General features: G+C 38.5%; 1 protein-coding gene across 1 annotated transcript in view; it reads left to right on the forward strand.

Moving 5' to 3' along the window:
* HSPA4L (heat shock protein family A (Hsp70) member 4 like) overlaps positions 1 to 21,080 on the forward strand; it is a 28,773-nt gene that overhangs the window by 1,873 nt on the left and 5,820 nt on the right. Inside the window, exons 2-18 of the mRNA XM_029964534.1 lie at positions 344 to 490; positions 3,947 to 4,004; positions 5,430 to 5,570; positions 6,709 to 6,831; positions 9,323 to 9,422; positions 10,821 to 10,954; positions 11,558 to 11,802; positions 11,888 to 11,964; positions 13,092 to 13,243; positions 13,737 to 13,843; positions 14,252 to 14,385; positions 15,569 to 15,771; positions 17,673 to 17,774; positions 18,280 to 18,417; positions 18,744 to 18,869; positions 19,635 to 19,742; positions 20,721 to 20,840. Coding sequence (XP_029820394.1) covers positions 344 to 490; positions 3,947 to 4,004; positions 5,430 to 5,570; positions 6,709 to 6,831; positions 9,323 to 9,422; positions 10,821 to 10,954; positions 11,558 to 11,802; positions 11,888 to 11,964; positions 13,092 to 13,243; positions 13,737 to 13,843; positions 14,252 to 14,385; positions 15,569 to 15,771; positions 17,673 to 17,774; positions 18,280 to 18,417; positions 18,744 to 18,869; positions 19,635 to 19,742; positions 20,721 to 20,840 — 2,215 coding nt within the window. The remainder of the gene's footprint in view (positions 1 to 343; positions 491 to 3,946; positions 4,005 to 5,429; positions 5,571 to 6,708; positions 6,832 to 9,322; positions 9,423 to 10,820; positions 10,955 to 11,557; positions 11,803 to 11,887; positions 11,965 to 13,091; positions 13,244 to 13,736; positions 13,844 to 14,251; positions 14,386 to 15,568; positions 15,772 to 17,672; positions 17,775 to 18,279; positions 18,418 to 18,743; positions 18,870 to 19,634; positions 19,743 to 20,720; positions 20,841 to 21,080) is intronic.

The raw sequence follows: 21,080 nt of genomic DNA on the forward strand, positions 1-21,080 counted from the left end.
GGGAGCCGGGAGAGTGCCTCTTGCGAGAACAGGCGCGGCGGTGCATGTGCTGGGGCTGGAGGTTGCCCGGGAGGCATTCGTGTGTCTGCGTCTGGCTGTCCTGGCTGCTGCCTCTGCGTGTCCTTGAAATCCTGCGCTGTGAATGTGCCGCACCGCTCCGGAGGCACAGCAGACTTTTATTTCCGTCCTTGTCACGCTTTGGTTTCGGGTAGCCAAAGATCTCGGTGGAGTGCATGTGTTTCCCCAACTCTGGAACGCCTGCCAGAGCTGGAAGCGTTTTCATTAACAATTACATGATGGAGTGGTGGCGAGACTGGGAAGGTGGAGGACGTTGATTCACCAGGGAAACAGGGAAGTGCCGCGATGAATTCCCTCTCTTTAAACCTGTTCTTACTTGCACCGTATCTGGTGGCCGTGGAATACCGAGGTCTGGCGAGGAAGAGGGGGGGGCAGTGGGCAGCGTCTGTGATGATGGGATACGCAAGAGTAGGTGGAGACTTTGCTCCTCTGTTTCTATGGGATACGTCTAGGATTTTCACAGCTCTGTCTGTGCATAATTTTCAAGGAGGATTAAGGAATTCGTGTAATACTTATGAAAATCGGGTGTTGGATGGTGCTTCCGTTTATTAAAGGAACTTGTAGCCAACAGAGAAAGCTGTTTCTGCTGTCTGAGGCTGTAGTAACCTCAGCATTGCGCTCCTTTTGATGTCGGAGAAATGTAGGTGTTGGATTGCTTTCTAAAAAGTTGTTTTTTAGAAGTGCGAAGAAATTGAGTGCTGAAATGCATACTTTCTGTTTTAATGGGAATACTGTTTAATACTCCTTTTATTCTTTAGAAAAATATACTTTTCACATTAGCTCTGAGGCAGTCATTATCCTTGTGCATGTTTTATGAGAACTGAAATTCAGAGACTTTTCAAATTCAGTGCAAGGAATCCCATGAAGTTGTTGCCCAAAGAATCCTCAGGCAGCTGTAGTTTCCTCCCCGCTTATGATGAAGAGCACTTCCAATTCTTAGTTGTTCTTGGAGTATGTTCTTTGCAGAGAGGCTTCTCTGCATTTAATATTTTCCACATTAATATCTGATTAACTGTACTTTCAAGATATTAGCAGAGGGATTATGAAGGATGTACAAGTTGGCAATTACAGCATCTGGAGTACACGTACACTTAAAGGCAATGGGTGTCTCACTTAAAGTGACATTTTCCTTGCCCTTCTCTGTCTCAAAATGCAGTAATACAAGACAACTTGAGGAACATCCTTTCTAACACTGTTATCTTGAGGCAAACCAGAAAGGTCAATAGAAATGTAACAAATTTATTACTGTTATGTAAGTTTGTAATAGTTGCTAAACCTTTATTTCAGACAGGATTTGAGTGATGTAGACAGATCTAACTCTTGAATTGTTAAAACTTTTCTTCCTGTTGCACAAAGCAACACAGTAAATGTTTTAAATGTTTCTATACAGGTGCTTACGTCATTCAGATACTTAAGTTAGCTAATAGTTAACATGGATTGGAGATGTCCCAAATACTTGTGACTTACTCCCAGAAATCCAGAGTCTGCTGCATCTGTGTAGCACTGTGTAAAAATACCTGGGCAAGCCAGTAACCCTTTCATGTGCAGGGTGCTGTTATTAAGCCATGTAAAGATCCTGGCACGGGGCCTAAAGATAGGACAGTCCTGGCTGTGCTCTTTCTGGGCAAGGCTCATCAGTGCAGCCAGATTCCAGCTTTGAAGCTGGCTCAGATACCTGTGCAGTGCTGCTGTGAACATCATCATTTACAGCATACAGACAAAAGCAGTGTAGACTTGGGGAAGATCTGTATTACCACAGTTTAACGTAGGATTCTTAAGTCATAAATCCAGTATCCCTGTTGTTAAAACATTCAGGTGGTCCTTTGTCTGAAATGTACATCCTGTAGTCTGATGCTTGGGATTGTTAGTATTTGTAAGATGCGTATCATCTTGGAAGTTTTAGAACGAATATTTCTAGAAAGAAAGGAAAAAGATTTTGCTATGAAGCCATCCATTTTGGTAGAACTTGTATATTTTAAGGCTTTTGGTCCTTGCATCTCTTTGGAAGTTAACTGATGCTTGGCTTTTTCCGAACTTGCAATTCCAGCTAGTCTGTTGTACGTGTTTCCAGTGCTCCTAGCACATTAAACTCATGGCTAGTGGCCCTTTCAGGTGCTCTCCCTCACCACTGTAGTTTTGTGGGAAGAGAGCCAATTGTTGATAGCTCATAATGTTTTAGTAACTTTTTTCAGACCACGTATGTTTAATGTGATCACATGCTGTAATTAAGATCACAAAGGTAACATCTTCTTCAAAACAATGCAGGGAGAGGATTGAAATGTCCTTCCGGTGAGGAGAGTTGCTACCTTAGTGAAGTCTGGGTACTGCTCTACAGCTCTCTTCAAAACAAGCTGAGGGTAGTGGTAAGGGAAGCAGTTCAGTATCCTTGTATCCTTAGGGTGGATGTTCTTCCTAGAGGACTGTTTTGGATACTGCAGAAGTTTTTGGTGCCAAAGAGAGCACAGTCATTTTTTGGCATTGTTGCTTCCCAGCCAATGGAAGAAGAAACCATCCATCCCTCTGTGCTGGCAGTGAGTAATTGAAGTAAACCCTGGCAGGAGGTGTGGTGTGTCAAGTAGCTTCTGACTTGATGCTTCATGCTCTGCGTGGGATATGTGCCAGTAATTTGTCTGTCAGCAGAGTCAGATTCCTACACTGAAAAGGTGATACAATGGCAGTAGTTTGTAAACCATTTGCTTACTATATAAAGAGCTCTTTTATCTGACCTTCGTTAATTATCACAAGGTATGATTGGGAATTGTAGCATTGTGATGTTAAAAATGGTGAAAGCTGAACTACATATCTGAAAATGTAGGGCAATGCCTTGTCTGTTTGCAGCAGTGAAATCTGGAGGTTTTGCATGTTCAGTGTGGTGTCACAGAGAAGAGGTTGCTAGAGGATACTCTCAAATTACAGTGGCCTCGTTGTAGTGATGATGGAGAGGAGGCAGGAAGTAATCTGCTGTAGTGACCTTTATACATTCATTAAACAATTACAATTACATTTGAACTGTATGAAATCTGGCTTGTGTCTGTTACTTACTCCTGAATGGTTTTAGCCAGATTCATTCCTTTTTGGGGAAGAGTTCTATTTCAAATCTGTAATGTGAAGTATGGTGATAGTAACTTCCAGAAAAAAACCCAACCATTTCCAAAGATGGTGGTGAGGGGGGCCAGATGGTGACTGGGGCCAGATGGTGACTGTGACCTGGGGCAGCCTTTGCTGAGCCAGAGGGTGTTCAGTGGTGACACAAGAAACAGTAAGGGTCTGTGGACTGCATTAGAGCTTCCAAAACCCTGGGAGCTGTTCCCAGATATCCTTCCTTTTGCCTGTTTGCAGCATATACTTGGTAGTCCTCAGTTACGGACGTGCTCAACAGCTTGTGGGCTGTTCAGCTCCCCTGGCCTTAGATGTTTGGGGTTTTTTCCAGTTGTTGTGTCAGGATTGTTGGTAAGGGCTCTTGCAATGTGAATGTGGTCCTGTCAAGACTCAAGGGTTTATTGAGTCAAAAAAACCTGACTGGTAAAGTTCAGGTTCTTAAACTAAATGTCACAGGCTTCTTTTCACAGTTACCTGTGACCTAAAAATGACTATTCATGCCTTTCCTTCATGATGAGATCTGTAGAAACTTTTACAGAATTCCTTAAATGCAATTATAATGACAACAGTTGCAGTGCATGCAGTTTCTAAACTAATTTGAAAAGAATAACTAGAATTCCACTTCAAGTTCTGGTACTTTATGCAGTAATGCTCTTAAACACCACATCCATATTCTGCTACTTGAATTTTTGTAGATATTCTACAGTAGCATGGAAATGTTTTATGATGTTATCTTTTAAAGCTGATTTTTTTTTCTGTTCTTACTTAGAGCATGTATATCTTTAGGATCCAAGACCCGAGCCATTGGGAATGCAGCAAAGAGCCAGGTAAATGGATCATAAACTTTATTGTGACTTATTAGACTTATGTCCTGTTGAACTGTGGGAAGACAAGTAACAAATAAAGTTGATAATTTTATGTTTTGAACTGAATTTTCTGCAGTAAGTGTATATTTCACAGTTACTGCTTCAACAATATTAACAACCCTGTATTAAAATTGCAACTGTATTTCTGCATTGTTTTGTCATGGGGGGGGAAGAGAAGAAACAGAAAACCTTGCTTGTTCACCAGTAAAATAATATTATTTTCTTGCTTACTCATGACAGCAGGAATAGAGTTCGTAATTAAATCTCTACTAGGGCAGGGAGGGATAATGTGCTTATGCTTTAGAAAAGCTGAAACTGAAGTTGAACAGAGTTTCATAGAGATACTGGTTGTTGCTTATAATGGGAAATGAATGCATTTTAGTTATGTACTATCTCACTTTGGAGCTTTGAACGGAAGTGAAATTTCTCTGATCCTCAGTAAATTCACTTGTAACCTAGGAAAACCTCCCTTTGGGGAAAAAAAACACATGTTAAAGATTTGTAATAGACGATATGAATCTACAAATTCAAAATAGGTCAGGTCTTGCTTTCTTTTTTTGTGTCCATGCACGATGTTAGCATGTTGAAGATTTCCTTCCCCTTAGATTTGCCTGGCAGATGTGAAGGTAGTAGAGCCCTCCTGATGTACCATGAGCAGGCAGTAAATGCAGAAGCCATATTGCTTTCATTCTGAGCAACTTTACACTTTTTATCTGAGCTCAGCCCCTGAACTTCGCTGCTGAGAAAGTGTCTTGTCAGTATTCCCAGCTAGGAAATTTGCTGTTTAGATTAGTAAGGTAGTGCATCTTGGACAAGATTACCCTGAAATAGTTTCTTTTGATAGCTTAAATACTGTGTTCATTGGGATTTGTTTCTTCTGGCCCTTTCTTTGCTTAAAAGCCTGTCCTTAAAGTAACTGGGTTAAAACACTGATGAGAGAACAGGTGTGGGGAGACTTCACATCCAGTTGGGATTTGAATTAGAGGAGAACTTCAAAGGAAGTGAAATGTGTTCATTAGTTGAAGGTTCATATAAGGTTATTGTTGGTAATAACTTCATTTATTCCTACTGACAACCATTGCAACAATATACGATCTCAAATATTGCATAATGTATCAGAAAGTTCCTCTAATGTAAAAACCACCATGAAAATTGATGGCAGCAAGCTAATGAATATTACAGAGAGAAGTAAACTTGAATTTTTTTAATGGAGGTCATAGATTAAAAAATAGGTTCTTCTTTCTCTCCCCACACGTTTCTTTCCAGTGAACGTGTAGGGCTTTACACAGGTCAGTGTGTGAATTAAACCCAATATAACAAGAGTTTCTTTCTTCACAGTCCTCTGTAGCCTGCATGTCACAGGTAATTAAAATATGTTTTCCACAGATTGTCACAAATGTAAAAAATGCATTACATGGTTTCAAAAAACTGCATGGAAGAGCATTTGAAGATCCTTACATACAAGCTGAGAGGGCCAAACTTCCCTATGAACTTCAGAAGATGCCTAATGGCTCCGTGGGAGTAAAGGTGAGTTAAAGCTTTGGGCAGAGTACTTTTAGAGGTAGATTTGGACCTTTGTCACTTCTTGCATGAACAGACTTACATTTTCCCTAAGAAGGCTCTAAATATATTCCTGTTTCTCTAAATAAGTCCTGTACTTTCTAACCAAGATGTTGATCGAGGTTTCTCATCAGTTGTATTTGCTTTCCACAGTACTTTCCGTTACTAGCTTTTCACCTTACCCTACTAGATTTACCTTCAAATATGTTCAAATACCTTAAAAAACTACTGTGTGTGATTATTAGTTTCCCTCTGAGTTTAGGTCTTAGACATGCAGAGACCAAGTTTTGGGAAAACAAGATGATAATGCTCTGAATATAAAATCTGAACAAGTTATTTGTAATTTGCTTCCAGACTAAATGGCTGGAAACTGCTCTTCTCAGAGTTCAGGCTTTCTGGCTTCAATTTCTGAATGTGTTTATTTTTTTAGCATTTTAATTTGGATCAGGAATGCACTTTTGAAGCAGATTTCCCAATCGTCCTCAGTGCACTTTAAGTTGATTTTTGACAGGGCTTCATACCACAGAGTGGGTTTTATTCTGTACACCTGGTCATATCACAATAATTGCCAGTGTAAATATACATCCTTCTGGTTTTCCCTGCACAGGAGTGCTTGGGATTGCTAGAGAGACAGTAGTCTCTTAGGAATTCAGGACACATGAAGGCTGAAGGTTCAGATGTGTTTCCTGAGCAGAGCAGGACTGTTAGAATTGCCTTGTTTGCACCTTCCCTGCCTCATGTGCTTAAGTGACCCTTGCAGGAAGCAAATGTTCCTTGGGTTTGCTCCAAAACTCTTATTTTCAGCTTATGGTAGGGTTATGTATTGTGCTTTGTTGTTGTTGTTTTTTAAATTAAAAAAAACAAACATGAGCAACAGAAATACTGTATCGTTGTGAATAGCCCCTTGAGATAACTGAGGTGTTAAGTTTCCCACAAAACAATTTTCACCTAAACTGAACTGTTTTAAGATTTGTTGTAGGTGGCACAGATCTGTAGCATCAATTGATATGGCGTTATTTGTGTCTAAAGTCTGGTATTAAGCTTCATCACATCTTCAGAGAAAAGTTGAGATGATGGATTACAGAATCACAATTCTCTGTTTCAGGTGAGATACCTTGATGAAGAGAGACTTTTTGCAGTTGAACAGATTACAGGAATGTTATTGGCCAAACTGAAAGAGACTTCAGAAAGTGCTTTGAAGAAGCCAGTGGCAGACTGTGTAATCTCAGTAAGTGGTAATATATTTATTGTAATCTATAGATAGCTTTACGTAAGCTAGGACCAGTTATGCCATGGTGCTGTGGGAATAGATACAAGTAGTGGATAGAAATTGTATCTCCAAAAATAGGCCTTTGTTAAAGGTTTTCCAAATGAGAATGCTTTTGGAATCGTATGTGAGAAGATGAAAAATTTGTTAAATCAAGAGCGTGTTTTCAGAAAGAACATATTGCTTAAGCTAATCCAAACTGTCTATCTACAAGGGCTGCGTATAGTATTCCTGATTACTGTAGTTCCTGTTATAAATGGAAGCTGTCCTATGCATAAGCATATCCTCCTTGATTCCAAAGAACCTTCCCAAATTCATGTTAAATTTCTTTGTTATTACCTAGTTGAGTGCTGTTGTAGTGCAGTTGAGAGTTGCCTAAACTCTCTGAGGGTCATAGTAACAATTTGATAAGCCCAAATTACTTGGCTTTGTTTGAAAAAGTCTTTTTATTTGGTTGGTGTGGCCGTTTGAGCCACATTAGAAATCTAAAATCCAATTTCCAGGCCTCCTCCCACCCTTCACACAATTATCCTAACACCAGAGAGAAACTTTCAGGCTAGAGGATTCTATAGGGGAAGGGGGAAGTATATACATTTATTTACACAAATAAATACTATACAAACTAAAGGCAACTATATATAATATTACATTACTATCAGTCAGTCCTTTCAAGCCCCTCCTTTAACTTTAGTCCAGAAGCAGCCTTTAAGGCTGATATGTAACAGTCTGCTGTGGGAGTGTTCTGGGCTCCTGAACGCTCCCTCCTCACCAGGTCCCAGCAGTTGTTTGTTGCAGTCTCTCCTCACGTGGTCCAAGAAGATAGCTTTGAGTCCTTGCTTTTCTGCTGCTGTGTGATTTCTCCCTCTCGGTGTCTCACCTCGGTTCGTAGGCTGCTGCAGTGTAGCTTATCAAGTGTCCACATCCTGCAATCTTCATTCCTCCACATCAGTTCTCAGCTGCCCCCGGTCAGCTTCAGCAGGCAACCCTCAAGCTCTTGGCTCATCTCCAATTTCTCCTGGGACTCTTCTCCCAAGCGCCAAGCTGATTTATCAGCCCGTCCACTTGGCTCTGCTCAAATGCTGAGCCTTAAAATCCACCCCCCACCAGCCTAAATGTAGTGGGGGGGAAGAAGCCCCCTAGCCTTGGCCACAGGCAGCTCGGTTCAGTTATGCACTGTCCCAAGCGTCCCGCAGCTGCAGGGGGAGGAAAGAAGGCCTGGCCTCCTCCCTCTTACCTCAGGTGCTGTGAAATTCTTCTTTAACAGCACACACTCCAAATGCTGACTCTAATTCTAGCCAAAGGCTGAGCTGGGGGGTCGCAGGGCTCCCCTCTCCCCTCCAGAGGGGAAGAGAGGGAGCCCAGCCACCCCCTGGCCTTGTCCACCTACACGCAGCAGACACCAACAGCAAAACAACCAAGACAGAACTTCCAACAGCTTCCAGTGCTGTGATATATGATTTTGAGCAGAAGCGAACAACATGAGTGGTGACTGGCTCTCCAGGGAACACTGCCCTGGCACCCAATCACCTCTGAGCCCCTCAAACCTCTCAGGGGGGCCAGTCTCAACCTATGACCGTTGGTTTGCCCATGATTTTTCTAGCTGATGGCCTTCCCCGTGAGGAGGTTTTGTTCCTGATACGAATTCCTGTGTCTGCTTTTCACATGGTTTTTGTTTACTGGCTCTGCTGGGAAGTCTGGGCATGAGGGATTGGAGAGACATTGCATCTGTCAGAGACATGGAAACTGGAAAGTCATGTAATTTAGCTGTTAGAAATCCACTTTGATGTTTTTCCTTGCTTCCTTTTGGTATACAAAGACACTTAGAGAGCACCTCCCACGCACAGAGGGATACACCACAGTGGTAGCCAACAAAACACACTGTGAATGTAGTTCTGACTGACACTGAAGATGTGCCAGCTAATGGCAGCCAGTTTCTAAATGGGTTCTGATTATGCTTTGGCTATTTTTGATGGCACTGAATGTTGTAGCTCCCTGTAAGCTGGCACTGTGCTGGAGGTGATATTTGAAAAATGAATACAGGTTCAGGTTGCGGCATCACTGCAGTGCTTCTGCCTGTAACTTATTTTTGGGCCATGTGTGAATATTTATTGTATTGACTTTGTCCTGCACAAATGTTTTCAGTAACTAGTAATGATTTTAAGAATCTGAGAAAGCATTTTTAGGGGGATTTTTTGTGGTGCTTAAATCGACTTTATTTAAAACAACTTTGGATGCCACTTCATTTTTGTCAAATTTTGAAATCTTAATTAAAAGATGAACTAAAATGAATTAGCTACCTCTTTAATTCAGACTGCCTTATTAATTTGTGGCTAGCTCATAACAGTTTCTTGTGGCAATGACATTTATAGGGTAGCTTAATGGGCAAGTCTGACTTATTTAAATTAAAAAATCCATATTCCATAATACCCTGTGTTGTTGTTTTTGGAAACAGGTCCCTAGTTTCTTCACTGATGCTGAAAGAAGGTCTGTAATGGCAGCTGCGCAGATTGCAGGATTAAATTGTCTGAAGCTGATGAATGAAACTACCGCAGGTAAAGGGCAGAAACTTTTTTTTTCCTTTTAAATCTATTCAGGCTCTTGAATGTAAAGGTGATGACATCCTGCTCTTACAAAATTAGGAGCTTGAGAAAGAGCCGTCCGGGCTGGTACTGCCCAATCCAGCTTGGGAACTGGAAACACCGCAGTGGGGTGGTGTGCAGCACTTAGGAGGCGTGATGGAAGTTGGGGTTTGCTAACTTGAATGCAATGCCACTGGGGGATAGCTTTAGAAAGCTGGCATCTGTGCTTACCTTTCAACTGTACCATGAACCTACTGGAACTGTATCAGGAAGGCCTGAGCTACCTTCAGAATCTCTTCATGATCCAGCTGGGGTGTGCACCTGACCTAAATTCTTAATTGCTGTACTAAATAATAGTACAGTACAATATTATCAGATGTGTCTAAAACATTATGGTAAATACATTCTTTAACATAGGTGTGTAGTGGGGCCTTCTAATTTTCTTTCCAGCTTTCTAGAAGATGAGTATATTGAAGTAAAAATAAAACTCATGGAAGTATTAGAGACATACTTTTATCATAAGCTAATACTTAGTTGAAATGATAAACATTGAAGGGAAGTTATAAAGTATAATCCAAAGATTTTTCATTTTGAACTACTTAATGTGTATGCTTTAAGAGCTGCTTCTACACAAATTGCATTTTTATGCACTTCTCCAAAAGTGGATTTGCTGATCGTATTTACAGACAACTTGAACTATATGACTTTTCAGATATCCAAGTCAACTGAGTTTGTGGGGTAATGACAGTTGAAACTTGAGGCAATCCTGTCAGCTGCAGCAGTGGGACAACTGGTTCTATAAAGTAACTTCCCTCTTCTGGTCAGGGTAGAGCACAGAAATACCTAACACTTTATGGGAACTAAACATGGAGCTGTTTAAATCGATAACTTTTATTTTTCTTGATCAAAGTTTTCTTTGCACTTAGAAAGTCTCAAACAACTTTCCAAATGAGTGCTGGGTAGTGAAATCTTAGATTTGTGTAAACTAGTCTTCTAAAACACTTTTTTTGTTGTTGTTTCTTGGGCATGCATGAGTTTTGCAAAGCTAAGATAAAAAATAATGAAAGTAAAGCATTTCAAGGGAGAGGTGTAAGCATGAGGCTTAATCTGTGCAATTTCACAAATTACAATGTTAATTTGGCTGCAAGCAGAACTGAATTACAGGGTGATGCTTCAGTAGTGTTAAACCTCCACTTGACATTTCTTTCATCTCTTGTCAATGAAAAATGTGTTTTCAACATCTTTTCAACATTTGAGCAGTTATGGAGGTGTTTAGAAAGGGTAAAGAATGGGTAGTGTGTGTCTTTTGGTAGTGCTTTTAATTCACACTTTACATCTTGCCCTTAACTTCCATGGGCTGATGTTTTTCAGTTGCATTAGCCTATGGAATATACAAGCAAGATCTGCCAGCCTTGGAAGAGAAGCCAAGAAATGTGGTCTTTGTAGATATGGGACATTCTGCATATCAGGTTTCCATCTGTGCTTTTAACAAGGGAAAACTGAAGGTAATCTTTTAAGTCATGCATTAAAATTCCATATGCCTGAAGTATTTAATATTCAAAATACTGCTCTTTGGAAAGATTATTTTTTAAATGTCTATAGCAAATACTTTTAAAACGTGGAATACAAAACTCTTCTGTTGTTTTTTGCTATTTCAGTGAGTTTTTGTAAAATGCAGAAGTGAACTATCCCAAAGTATGTTTTGAAAAGTGCTTGATAATTGACCACACTGCAGTTTTTGTGCCATGTTATATTACTGATATATCTGCATAATCAGGTAGTCTCAAAAGCATTGTAGTTGTGCAGCTGACTTACTCATGGGAAATTCTTGAACTGCCCAAGTCACTCCATGATGCCGGGGTTTTTTTTCCAAGTTGAAAGTCTTAAATCCAATAGGATGCAAGGTAAAACTGAACAGTTTTCACTTCCTGCTTTGGAGACTTTTGTCTATGAGCTGCTACTGGCTGAATGCTTTTGTGAACTTGTCTTTGGTAGCAAAATGCCATTTGAAGTCATGTGGAAGATGATAGCACATTTTGCTCTGTTGAGTAAATGACACAGAACAAACATTGTCTAATAACTTCTCATCTTTCTTTCACTTCTGTCAGGTCTTGGCTACTACCTTTGACCCTTTTGTAGGTGGTAGGAATTTTGATGAGGCTTTGGTAGACTACTTCTCTGAAGAATTTAGGACAAAATACAAACTGAATGTAAAAGAGAATCCGCGAGCACTGTTGCGATTGTATCAGGAATGTGAAAAGCTCAAGAAGCTTATGAGTGCAAATGCTTCTGACCTTCCACTCAATATTGAGTGCTTCATGAATGACCTTGATGTCTCCAGTAAGATGAACAGGTGCGGTGTGCTGTTTTCACTGAGGTGCAGGGGAGGGTGGTCTCTAAGCTGCCTCATAACGTGGAACACTCTTCCTGTCCTGCAGAGCTCAGTTTGAGCAATTGTGTGCTGCCCTTCTGGCCAGAGTGGAGCCTCCTCTAAGAGCAGCCATGGATCAAGCAAGTAAGTAGGAGTTAATTTAGGTACTGCTAGTAATCCAGTTATCCTCGATCTCCTTAATGATTATCTTTTTAATATATTTTTGTATTTATTAGAATTGCAAAGCTAAGTACTGAAAAGTTAAATGTAAGTTCCATTCATACGCTTGTCATGACTGCATGATCCCATTCCTGCCTCATTTATTGCACATGCCACTCTGCAACCTTGGTTATTGACCCTCATTCACCCTGTGTCATGGAAAAGGCTGGCATTCCGAATTGATTTAAAAAAACACAAAGCCAAACCAAGCCAAAATGATGATGGGGAAAAAATATTATTCTTTACTGCAACCTTTGGGCCAGCCTGTTCCATGTGATACATACATGTCTTCACTGACCTGAGAATTTGGCAGTATGTTCTTAAAACAAGTTACCAGAAGCATGTGCAAATAACAAATTAATTTCTTTTTTGCCTAATGTAGTGTAAAGGAGAGAATTAGACTTTAACGGGAAAAGGTTTTACCCCTAATTCCAACATCTTCATCTAAAAGAAAGGGAAGAATTCTGCTTCTCTTGTGACTTGGCTAGATAGCTAATACAGAAATTAACAACCTGAGTAACATCTGAGCAGAGCTGTTCAAGGACCGATAGTTTGAGATTATTTATACACATAACTTCTTAATTCTGAATTCAAGATAACCTGCAAACACAGTCTACTATTTTTTACATATATTTAGCTAAAGGTTTTGCTTTACATTTTTTGGCAACCAAAATTGAGCCAGCCATAAGATGAGGTATATTTGGGTTTCATTTTGTTGTTCAGGAGAGGTGAGGTATTGTCCAGTAGGACAGGGCTCCTAAAGAAGACCCAATTTTACACTTTTGGGTCTATGCACACCAGAAAGGGGATGCACATGCTGTTCTCATTGATGCTTGGCTTCTGCATTTCCCAGGTTTATGCAACTAGAAACCTTTGTAGCCTGCAGGAGGGACAGTTACAAAGATCTTGCCAGTTGTTAAATGCGTTCAGTGCTTGTCACAGTGTTGGATAATAAGAGGACTCTTACCTTTTCTTCTTTTTTTTTTTAGTTGTCCAAAGACAGCTTTTTGAAATCTTGATGATAATTTAAAGCCATGCACTCTCTTTTCTAGAACTTCAGCGTGAAGATATCTACAGTATAGAAATAGTAGGTGGGGCTACTAGAATTCCAGCAGTGAAGGAACAGATCTCTAACTTTTTCTGTAAAGAGATAAGCACCACACTAAATGCTGATGAAGCTGTTGCAAGAGGCTGTGCCTTGCAGGTATAGTTATTGAAATAAAACTTCGGTATTGCTACTTTAACATCATGTACTAATGAAATAAAACTAACCACAAGCAAAAGGTGCTACAGCTGAAATAAGATACAGAGTCTTACTTCTTTCAGCAGTTTGTCAGAAATTATTCTGTTACATTCATTAATTTGCTGCTGTGTCATGTTAAAAGGATGGTCTTGTTAGAGACCTGTTAAGTTTGATGACCGAGATTCTGCTGTTCCACTTCCGTGTAGTCGTTCGAAAGCTTTGCTGGGTATCTTCACTGAAAATCACTGGGGAAGTAGCACCTATTACTTTAGTTAAGTCTTTCAGTTCAATTAACTATGAGAAGGTTCTGTTAAAAAAAATTCAATGATAAGTAGGACCTCCATATGATCAATTTGATTTGTAGCCTTTTAGCACTTAAGTATTAATTCTTGTACTTGTTATTTATTTGACTATATGGATATAATAAAATTTTGGTCTTTTTTTTTTTTTCTAGTGTGCAATTCTTTCCCCAGCTTTTAAAGTGCGTGAGTTTTCCATCACAGATGTTGTTCCTTACTCTGTAACATTGAGATGGAAATCATCTTATGAAGAAGGAACAGGGTAAGTTGGTACAGTGCCGACTGAAAAGTGTATGTTTGTACATCAAGAAAAATGTTGAGCTGTGGGGAAAAAAAACAGGCCTCTGGCTTTGAAGCTCTCATCCACTTGAACTGTTTTAGATTTTTTTTTTTGCACTGTACCTTTTTGCTTTCCAGTTACTGCTTAATAATTGGAAATACATTTAATTAAGAAATGTTGCAGTGAAGTTGCTTAGTTTTTAATAAGTGTCATCTTGAATGCAGAGTCCAGCTTTGAGACCAAGAGGCTTTCAACCTCCAAATGTTGTCATAAAATGACTTAAATTACTCAGCTGTTTGCATGGCTGCTGATCATTAACATACCTGGATTTTCATTATCCATTAAATTATGCTCAGAGGTTTAACGTCAGTTAATGTTTTACTGCTTTAGGGAGTGTGAAGTCTTCAGTAAGAACCATGCTGCTCCATTCTCAAAAGTAATTACTTTTCACAAGAAAGAGCCTTTTGACCTGGAAGCTTATTATACTCATCCGCATGAAGTGCCTTATCCTGATTCCAGAATAGGTAAGGAAATGTGAATAGAAACTCCTTACCCAGCTCCTGTTGATATTGGGAAGAATGGTTCTCCTTTCTTCTAAGATAGGTCACTTCCATATTTCCTAGTTTATAGTAAAGCTTTGGTTCTTTAGAAAGGCTCAGCACAGTGTTTTTGGTTTAAATGTAGTGATCAAACAGTATTGACATCTTTGTTGGACAGTTCCTTAAAAAATTTCTGCTTCATTTTATCTTTAGTTTCTGAATGCTTTAAAACAAGTAGGTACAAGGAGTTTTTAGTGCTCGATTGTCTGGTTCTTTCAATTTCTATAAAATTGATAAAGACATTATGTGCCAGCTAGCCTGGATTTTTCAAAGAAATTGGATCGAAGGAGCTGTTACCTGTCTGGACAGGTAACATCTAGTGCTATCTGTCATGTCTCTTTCTCTTAATCTGAGAACATAAAAGATAGGCATTTCCTCAATTTAAGCATCTATAGTAGAGTCTAAAGAATTAGATGGTATGAATAAGTTTCTTGGTAGCTAATGCTGCCTTACTTGCAGTATTAATACACTCCTCAGGGTCTTTAATTCAGGATTTTATTTCCTGATTTATTAATCAGATATAAACTTTGTACTGTTTATTTAGCTGTCTATGCAAGAAGTCTGTGGTCTTCAGGAAGAAACGTTATTCTTTATGTGTGCACAGTCTGCATCATCTACAGTCAAATTTCCAGCAAATTGCAAAATGTATCCACCTCATTACTTCCAGAAGCCTTGATAAGAACTGTTCATTCTCCAGGAAGTGTAGTGCAGCCATGTTATCAAATTCATCATTCAGAATCTCTGTTAACATTTTATTTTGCAGTGTGAAGTTTGAGTTATGTGGACAAAAGAAACCATTTGAGATCATTGAGTAATTTCTCTAGTGTGATGGTTACAGAAGGCAACAGAGAAGTAGAATACCTAGTAAAGTGGTATCTTGCTTTTTTATGAAATACAGATAAAGCAAAAACATCTTACTAATTATCAGTGAACTGATAATAATTGGGGAACCAGGCTTTAGTTTATCTACCTCCAGCTTACATTGTAGGATTGACAACTAAGTAGAAAGTTTCCAAGTAGTTCAAGTTACATGAAGGTGCTGTTTAAATTAACACTCTTTCACTACTTTTTTGACACAACAGTTAAAGCTGTCTTTGTTGTTTTCAAGGGCGTTTCACTATTCAGAATGTTGGTCCCCAACCTGATGGCGACAGTTCAAAAGTGAAGGTGAAAGTGCGTGTCAATATCCATGGCCTTTTCAGCGTGGCTAATGCTTCCATAATAGAGAAGCAGAACATAGAGGGGGATCACAACGACACACCCATGGACACTGAATCATCAAGTAAGAACCAAGGCAGAGATGAAGAGCTGGTATGTAAACTTGGAAATATCTACACTGTAATTCTGATAAGAGAGCCAATAATTGCAGATTAAATCAGTGTTTAGCTTTTGACAGTTACTGCTTCTCCACCCTTAAATTACTTCTTCAGTTATGTAACACATTTCTTCATGTTTATTATTGAAGTACTGGTGAAGTGTGGCACTAAGAAAGAAAGAAGAATGTAAAACCAGATTCTAAAGAATAAAGTGATATTTTTTGTTATTGTGCTTCACCATCTCACCAGCATTTAGCATTATCTGGTGTTGCTAGCAAATGGCAGCATATTTAATGAGATCTGTTGAAAAATTAATCTTAGGGTTTGTTGTTCCTCACACAGTATTTTTTCAATGAGTAAAATTTATATATGGTGGCCTTGGCAGCCTTTCATTTAAGATTTGTTCTTAGCAGCTTTTCCTACTTTAGTTCAATATACTACAGGAATTAGAGCAACTGGTTACACAACTAGCATTACATAATCTATATAAGCAACTTCTTAAATACTACACTGCTTTCCAGGAATGTGAGCATATTTGAAATACTAAATATGATGCAGTTCCTTGTGGGCAAGTGTTCCGTATCTGATGTTTGTAATCAAGTGGAAAAGGATTGGAAGTGATAGAGCTGGCATTTAGTCTGAGGCATACTGCTCATGGAGTTCACTGGGTGTTCAGTACACGAGTAACTGCTTCCGTCCTCAGGCTTTCCAGCTGTAGTACTCCATTTGTCTAACATATCTTCTGTTTCACAATGGTGCTTGTCAGCAATTACCTTTCAGTATTGAGGATGATCCCCTTGACTCTGAGGAGGAGGTTTGTGGTGTATATGTGTATTATTTCCCCTCTATAGCTATTTCCTGTAGGTAAAACAGTTCCTCATGTTGTTGGCTTTTCTGTGTGAACAGTAAGAACAGTAAATTTAGCATTTCAATTTTTTTTTTCCCTACTCTGAAGTGACAAAACTTAAATTTGGTAAAAGTAACCTTGTTTTCCACTCTAAACTGCAACATATGCCTCTGTGGTAGAGTTTGAAATTCTTAAGTGACTTTTTTTGTATTTTGGAGAACTAACAGTAAATGATTTTTCATAAATATGTAGTTTATGAATCCAGAAATCTGAATTCCTTTTAGTAGAAGCAGTCTTGGATCTTTCAGACTTCATCTACAGCTCCTTAGTTATCAGTGCGCTGGATGTCCAAATATTAGAGTCATCCTGAAAACTTCTCTTGAAAGTGTTTTTCAGTGATGACAGGGGGTTGTATTACTTAAACCAAGTGATCAGCACTAGTAATTAGTGGTGTCTTTTTCAGATTGTTAAATTTAGAATAAAGCATAAGTGATAAATTTAGGATAAATTTACAGATAAATTTAATTGAAGCTTGCTTTATTTTGGGTGGCAAAGAGGGAAGACAGTTGGTCATGTTACTCCAAGAGGCTACTACTACAGAAATTAATTTTTATTAGTCTCGCTGTCCTTGAGACAGATGCAGGTAATAATTACAAAGTTTAGGTCAAAAATTATACAAGGTCAGAGTTCTGACTGTTCCATAGAGAACCCATTGTTATTGCCTGTGTTGGTGGTGTGTTTCTAGAATGTTCTTTGCTTGCATTTTATATGTATGCATTTCTAATTTAAAGTGAAGGGAGTATTCACTTTAGTGTAGGTTTAGTGTAGTTATGTTATGGGGACAGACGGCAACATCAAAAGGCTGAGTTCATTTAATTTGAAAGATAGAAATACAAGTAATATATCAAAACACCTGTTCAAACATGGTGAATCAAAAATTTTTAGGATTGATTCTGAAGGTTATATATTGCGCGTGATCTACTGTAACTGACATCAGTCTTAAATCTTACAGCAAACCATTGCATTCAGTTATGTAACACTCTCTCTAGGATAAAATGCAGGTTGATCAAGAAGAAGGTGTGCAAAAAAGTCAAGCTGAACAACAGAACCAAGCAGATGAGGAAACTGAAAATGCTGGAACCGAAACAAAAGTTCGTATTCAGTACTGATAAGACGTTTTTTTGCCCAGTATTCTCACACTCACTGATTTTACTAATTGCAGAATGTAGGACTGTATTTAAAGAAATGCATATTTACATAACCATTTCAATAAATGAATATATGTAGGTTAGGAATCCTACCATAGCACGTTAATTTTCAACACAGTATGGTTAAGAATTTGAAGTAGGTTTCTGTTGTTCAACCTAATTTTATAGTGAATATGTAATTTAGGGAAGCTTATGAAATACTGTAAAGAATAATAGCTTCTGAACAAGTTTTCTTACAGCTCTTTATGTTTAAAGAAATTAAATTTCACCAGTTTGGTTCAAAACTGAGGTAATGGTGATTTTGAATACAGAGGAATAATTAGGTGCTAAATCTATATAAAATTAATTTGTAGCTGTCTTAACTAGTTTTATTTGTCTCTCTTTTTTGAGCATAAATGTAGTAATATTTCCATTCCTGGAAGTTTCTTAGTAGTGTCACTCTTTATAGGCTTCTTCTGGAGAAAAGCAAGATCATCTATCCCAGCCAAAGGCTAAAACAAAAGTTAAGAGTATTGACCTCCCTATACAGGCAAGCCTCTATAGGCAACTGGGACAAGATCTAATCAATTCCTATATAGAAAATGAGGTAAGCAGCATAAACAGATGACTGCTCAATGTCGCTGTGAATAATTATCTAAAATAATTGGCAACCATCAACTTACCCAATTTAGAATTGTAAGGGGGTTTGTTTTTGTTGGGGTTTTGGTGAAATTACTGAGTTTCATTAGACTTAGCTTACGCTGTTCTGGTTGTGCTTGCAGTGCAGATGACTTACACAGAGGTGAACATTTTTATCAGTAATTGGAAATTAGCAGGCTTCTGCCAAGTTCTGTGGTACACTTTCAAGAGAGTAGTCACTGAGCTTGACATTTAAAATGCTTTTAGTTTTAAATAAGCTTTTCTCCACCCTAGGGGAAGATGATGATGCAAGACAAGCTTGAGAAAGAAAGAAATGATGCTAAGAATGCTGTTGAAGAGTATGTGTATGAATTCAGAGACAAGCTGTGTGGAGTCTTTGAGAAATTTATCACTGAAGAAGTAAGACTTGCTTATATGTTTCAACTGTTGGAAAAAGTTCCTTTGTACTAATAAGTTTTGAGCGTGGGTTCTGGGAAGGCTCCACTAGTCTCTTGGACTAGTTTTGGAGTAAGAGATGGCTCAACTTCACAAAAGTGAAGTTCAAATTACACTTGGACCTAACATTTGACCTGCAAGCAAGCAGAGTTCTTTATTGTCTGAGAAGTTCCTCAGTGGCAAAGAAAGATTTGGGATGCAGGCAGAAAATAAAAATCCTATTGTTGCAGAATAATTCGAATTTAGTAGTAGAATGGCTAAGGCTTAGTAGGAGAGTAGGCCTAGAAAGCAGCACTCCAAAGTAGTAAGTTAGCAACCTTGTTTGTGAGCATGGAATGTGCTGAAGAGATGGTAACAACAATCAAAGGATTTAGTCAGCATAGTAAAGCAGGCCACAAACTTCTAAATGGTGTCAGTGGGTAGGAATAAAAAAAAAAAAGAACAGATAATATGGAATAATATTAAGAAGTGCATGGGCTGTCTTTGGGACTGATTTTATAACTCCAATAAACTTCACCTGCAAATCAGATGAGTAGGGCTGTCCTTCCTCTCTTATCACTCTGTAAAATCTTGACTTTGAAGTCTGTTAATTACTGTTTTCCTTCACTATCACTTTGAATGTTTCAAGCTGATGAAACAGTCTTTTTTGAGAAGGTGTGTTCAGGTGGGAGAAAAGTCTCATTTGATGTGTTCCCTTCTGAACTGGAGTGTCCCTAACTTGCGTTGTAGGATTCAAACAAGCTGACCTTGATGTTGGAGGACACCGAAAATTGGCTTTATGAAGATGGAGAGGACCAGCCAAAACAAGTATACATGGATAAGCTTCAGGAACTAAAAGTAAGGTTATAAGTTGCTTTCTAGAAAAGTCATGCATGTTTATTTATGGGTGGGTGTTCAGGTTGTTTATATATAAGTTATTTATGAAGCGAACATAATACTTAGAACTAAAACTACGGTTTGTTTTAATGAGAGTTGTGCTCCTAATTTGAAAATGGTTGAAATGAAGCACGCTGTCACTAGTGACAACAGATTTAATTGCTATGGGAATTTTCTGTCAGTCTTGTTACAATCTGAAGGAGGTTTTTGAATAGTTTGACTGCCTTCCTGGGTAATCAGAATTACACTCCAGACTGTATGCTCTGATTGTCCTGTTCTAAGTGGTCTTCTATGGCTGTATCATAAAACTCAATTTTTGAGTCTAATGTCTTAACGATAAAAGCTGAGAGTGCTTTAACAGTAGCTTCCACTGTATCATTTGATCAATGACAAAAAAAAAACTTAAATACTTTAGATTTTAATAATCTCATGGGGAAAATGTGAATTCCAATGAATGACTAGCTACTTTGGAGTAAGTTGAAGTATATCTCTAGCCCTAGAGCTCCAACTGTTTTTTCTCAAGTCAGATTTCCTTTGTGGGAGGGATAACTGATGGAAACAGCAGTGCAGATACAGGCAACTGCCTGGATACCAGTATTCAAGAGAAGGAAAAAACAGACAGTGGATAAAACTAGAAGTTTTCAGATTAATTGCTTGAAAATTAAAGCATCCATTAAATCTTGATTTGTTTATGTTCCAAAAGCTCTTTTTGCAGAAAACTGCAAAATACCAAGCTTGGTAAGGATAGGTACTACTCCTTTGTTTAAACTTCTGGGATTTTTTTGTTGATGATGCACTAAAGAAACATGCAAAGATTTAGCTCTTGAATGGGTGAGAAAAGCACTTAAAGGCAGCCTTCCTTCCCATGCCTCATTTTATTCTTAGACCAGACTAAAGGAAATATGTATTTTGTAAAGATCTTTGTGCTTACTATTCCAGAAATTTGGACAGCCTATTCAGGAAAGATGCATGGAACATGAAGAGAGACCAAAAGTTCTAAATGAACTGGGAAAGAAGATTCAGCTCCTTATGAAAGCAGTAGAAGCATACAAAAATAAGGTAGAAATAAATTATTTAGTGATTTAAGGATTATAAGTGTTTTGAGTTTGGCTGTAGAGCTTTTTGTGTTTAAAAAGAAATCCTATAGAATTAACTCTTAAACTGCTTTAGAAGGGCTGTTGTACTTTGACTCCTGAGAACTTGAAAACTGTTTTGCATTGCTAGCAGAAACAGCTTCTTCATGAGAACATAAATCAAAGATCATTACATTTTTCATGGTCACTTGGACTGCTTGGAATG

This window comes from Manacus vitellinus, unplaced genomic scaffold (assembly GCF_001715985.3).
Source record: "Manacus vitellinus isolate BGI_N305 unplaced genomic scaffold, ASM171598v3 scaffold_73_pilon, whole genome shotgun sequence".
NCBI lineage: Eukaryota > Metazoa > Chordata > Aves > Passeriformes > Pipridae > Manacus > Manacus vitellinus.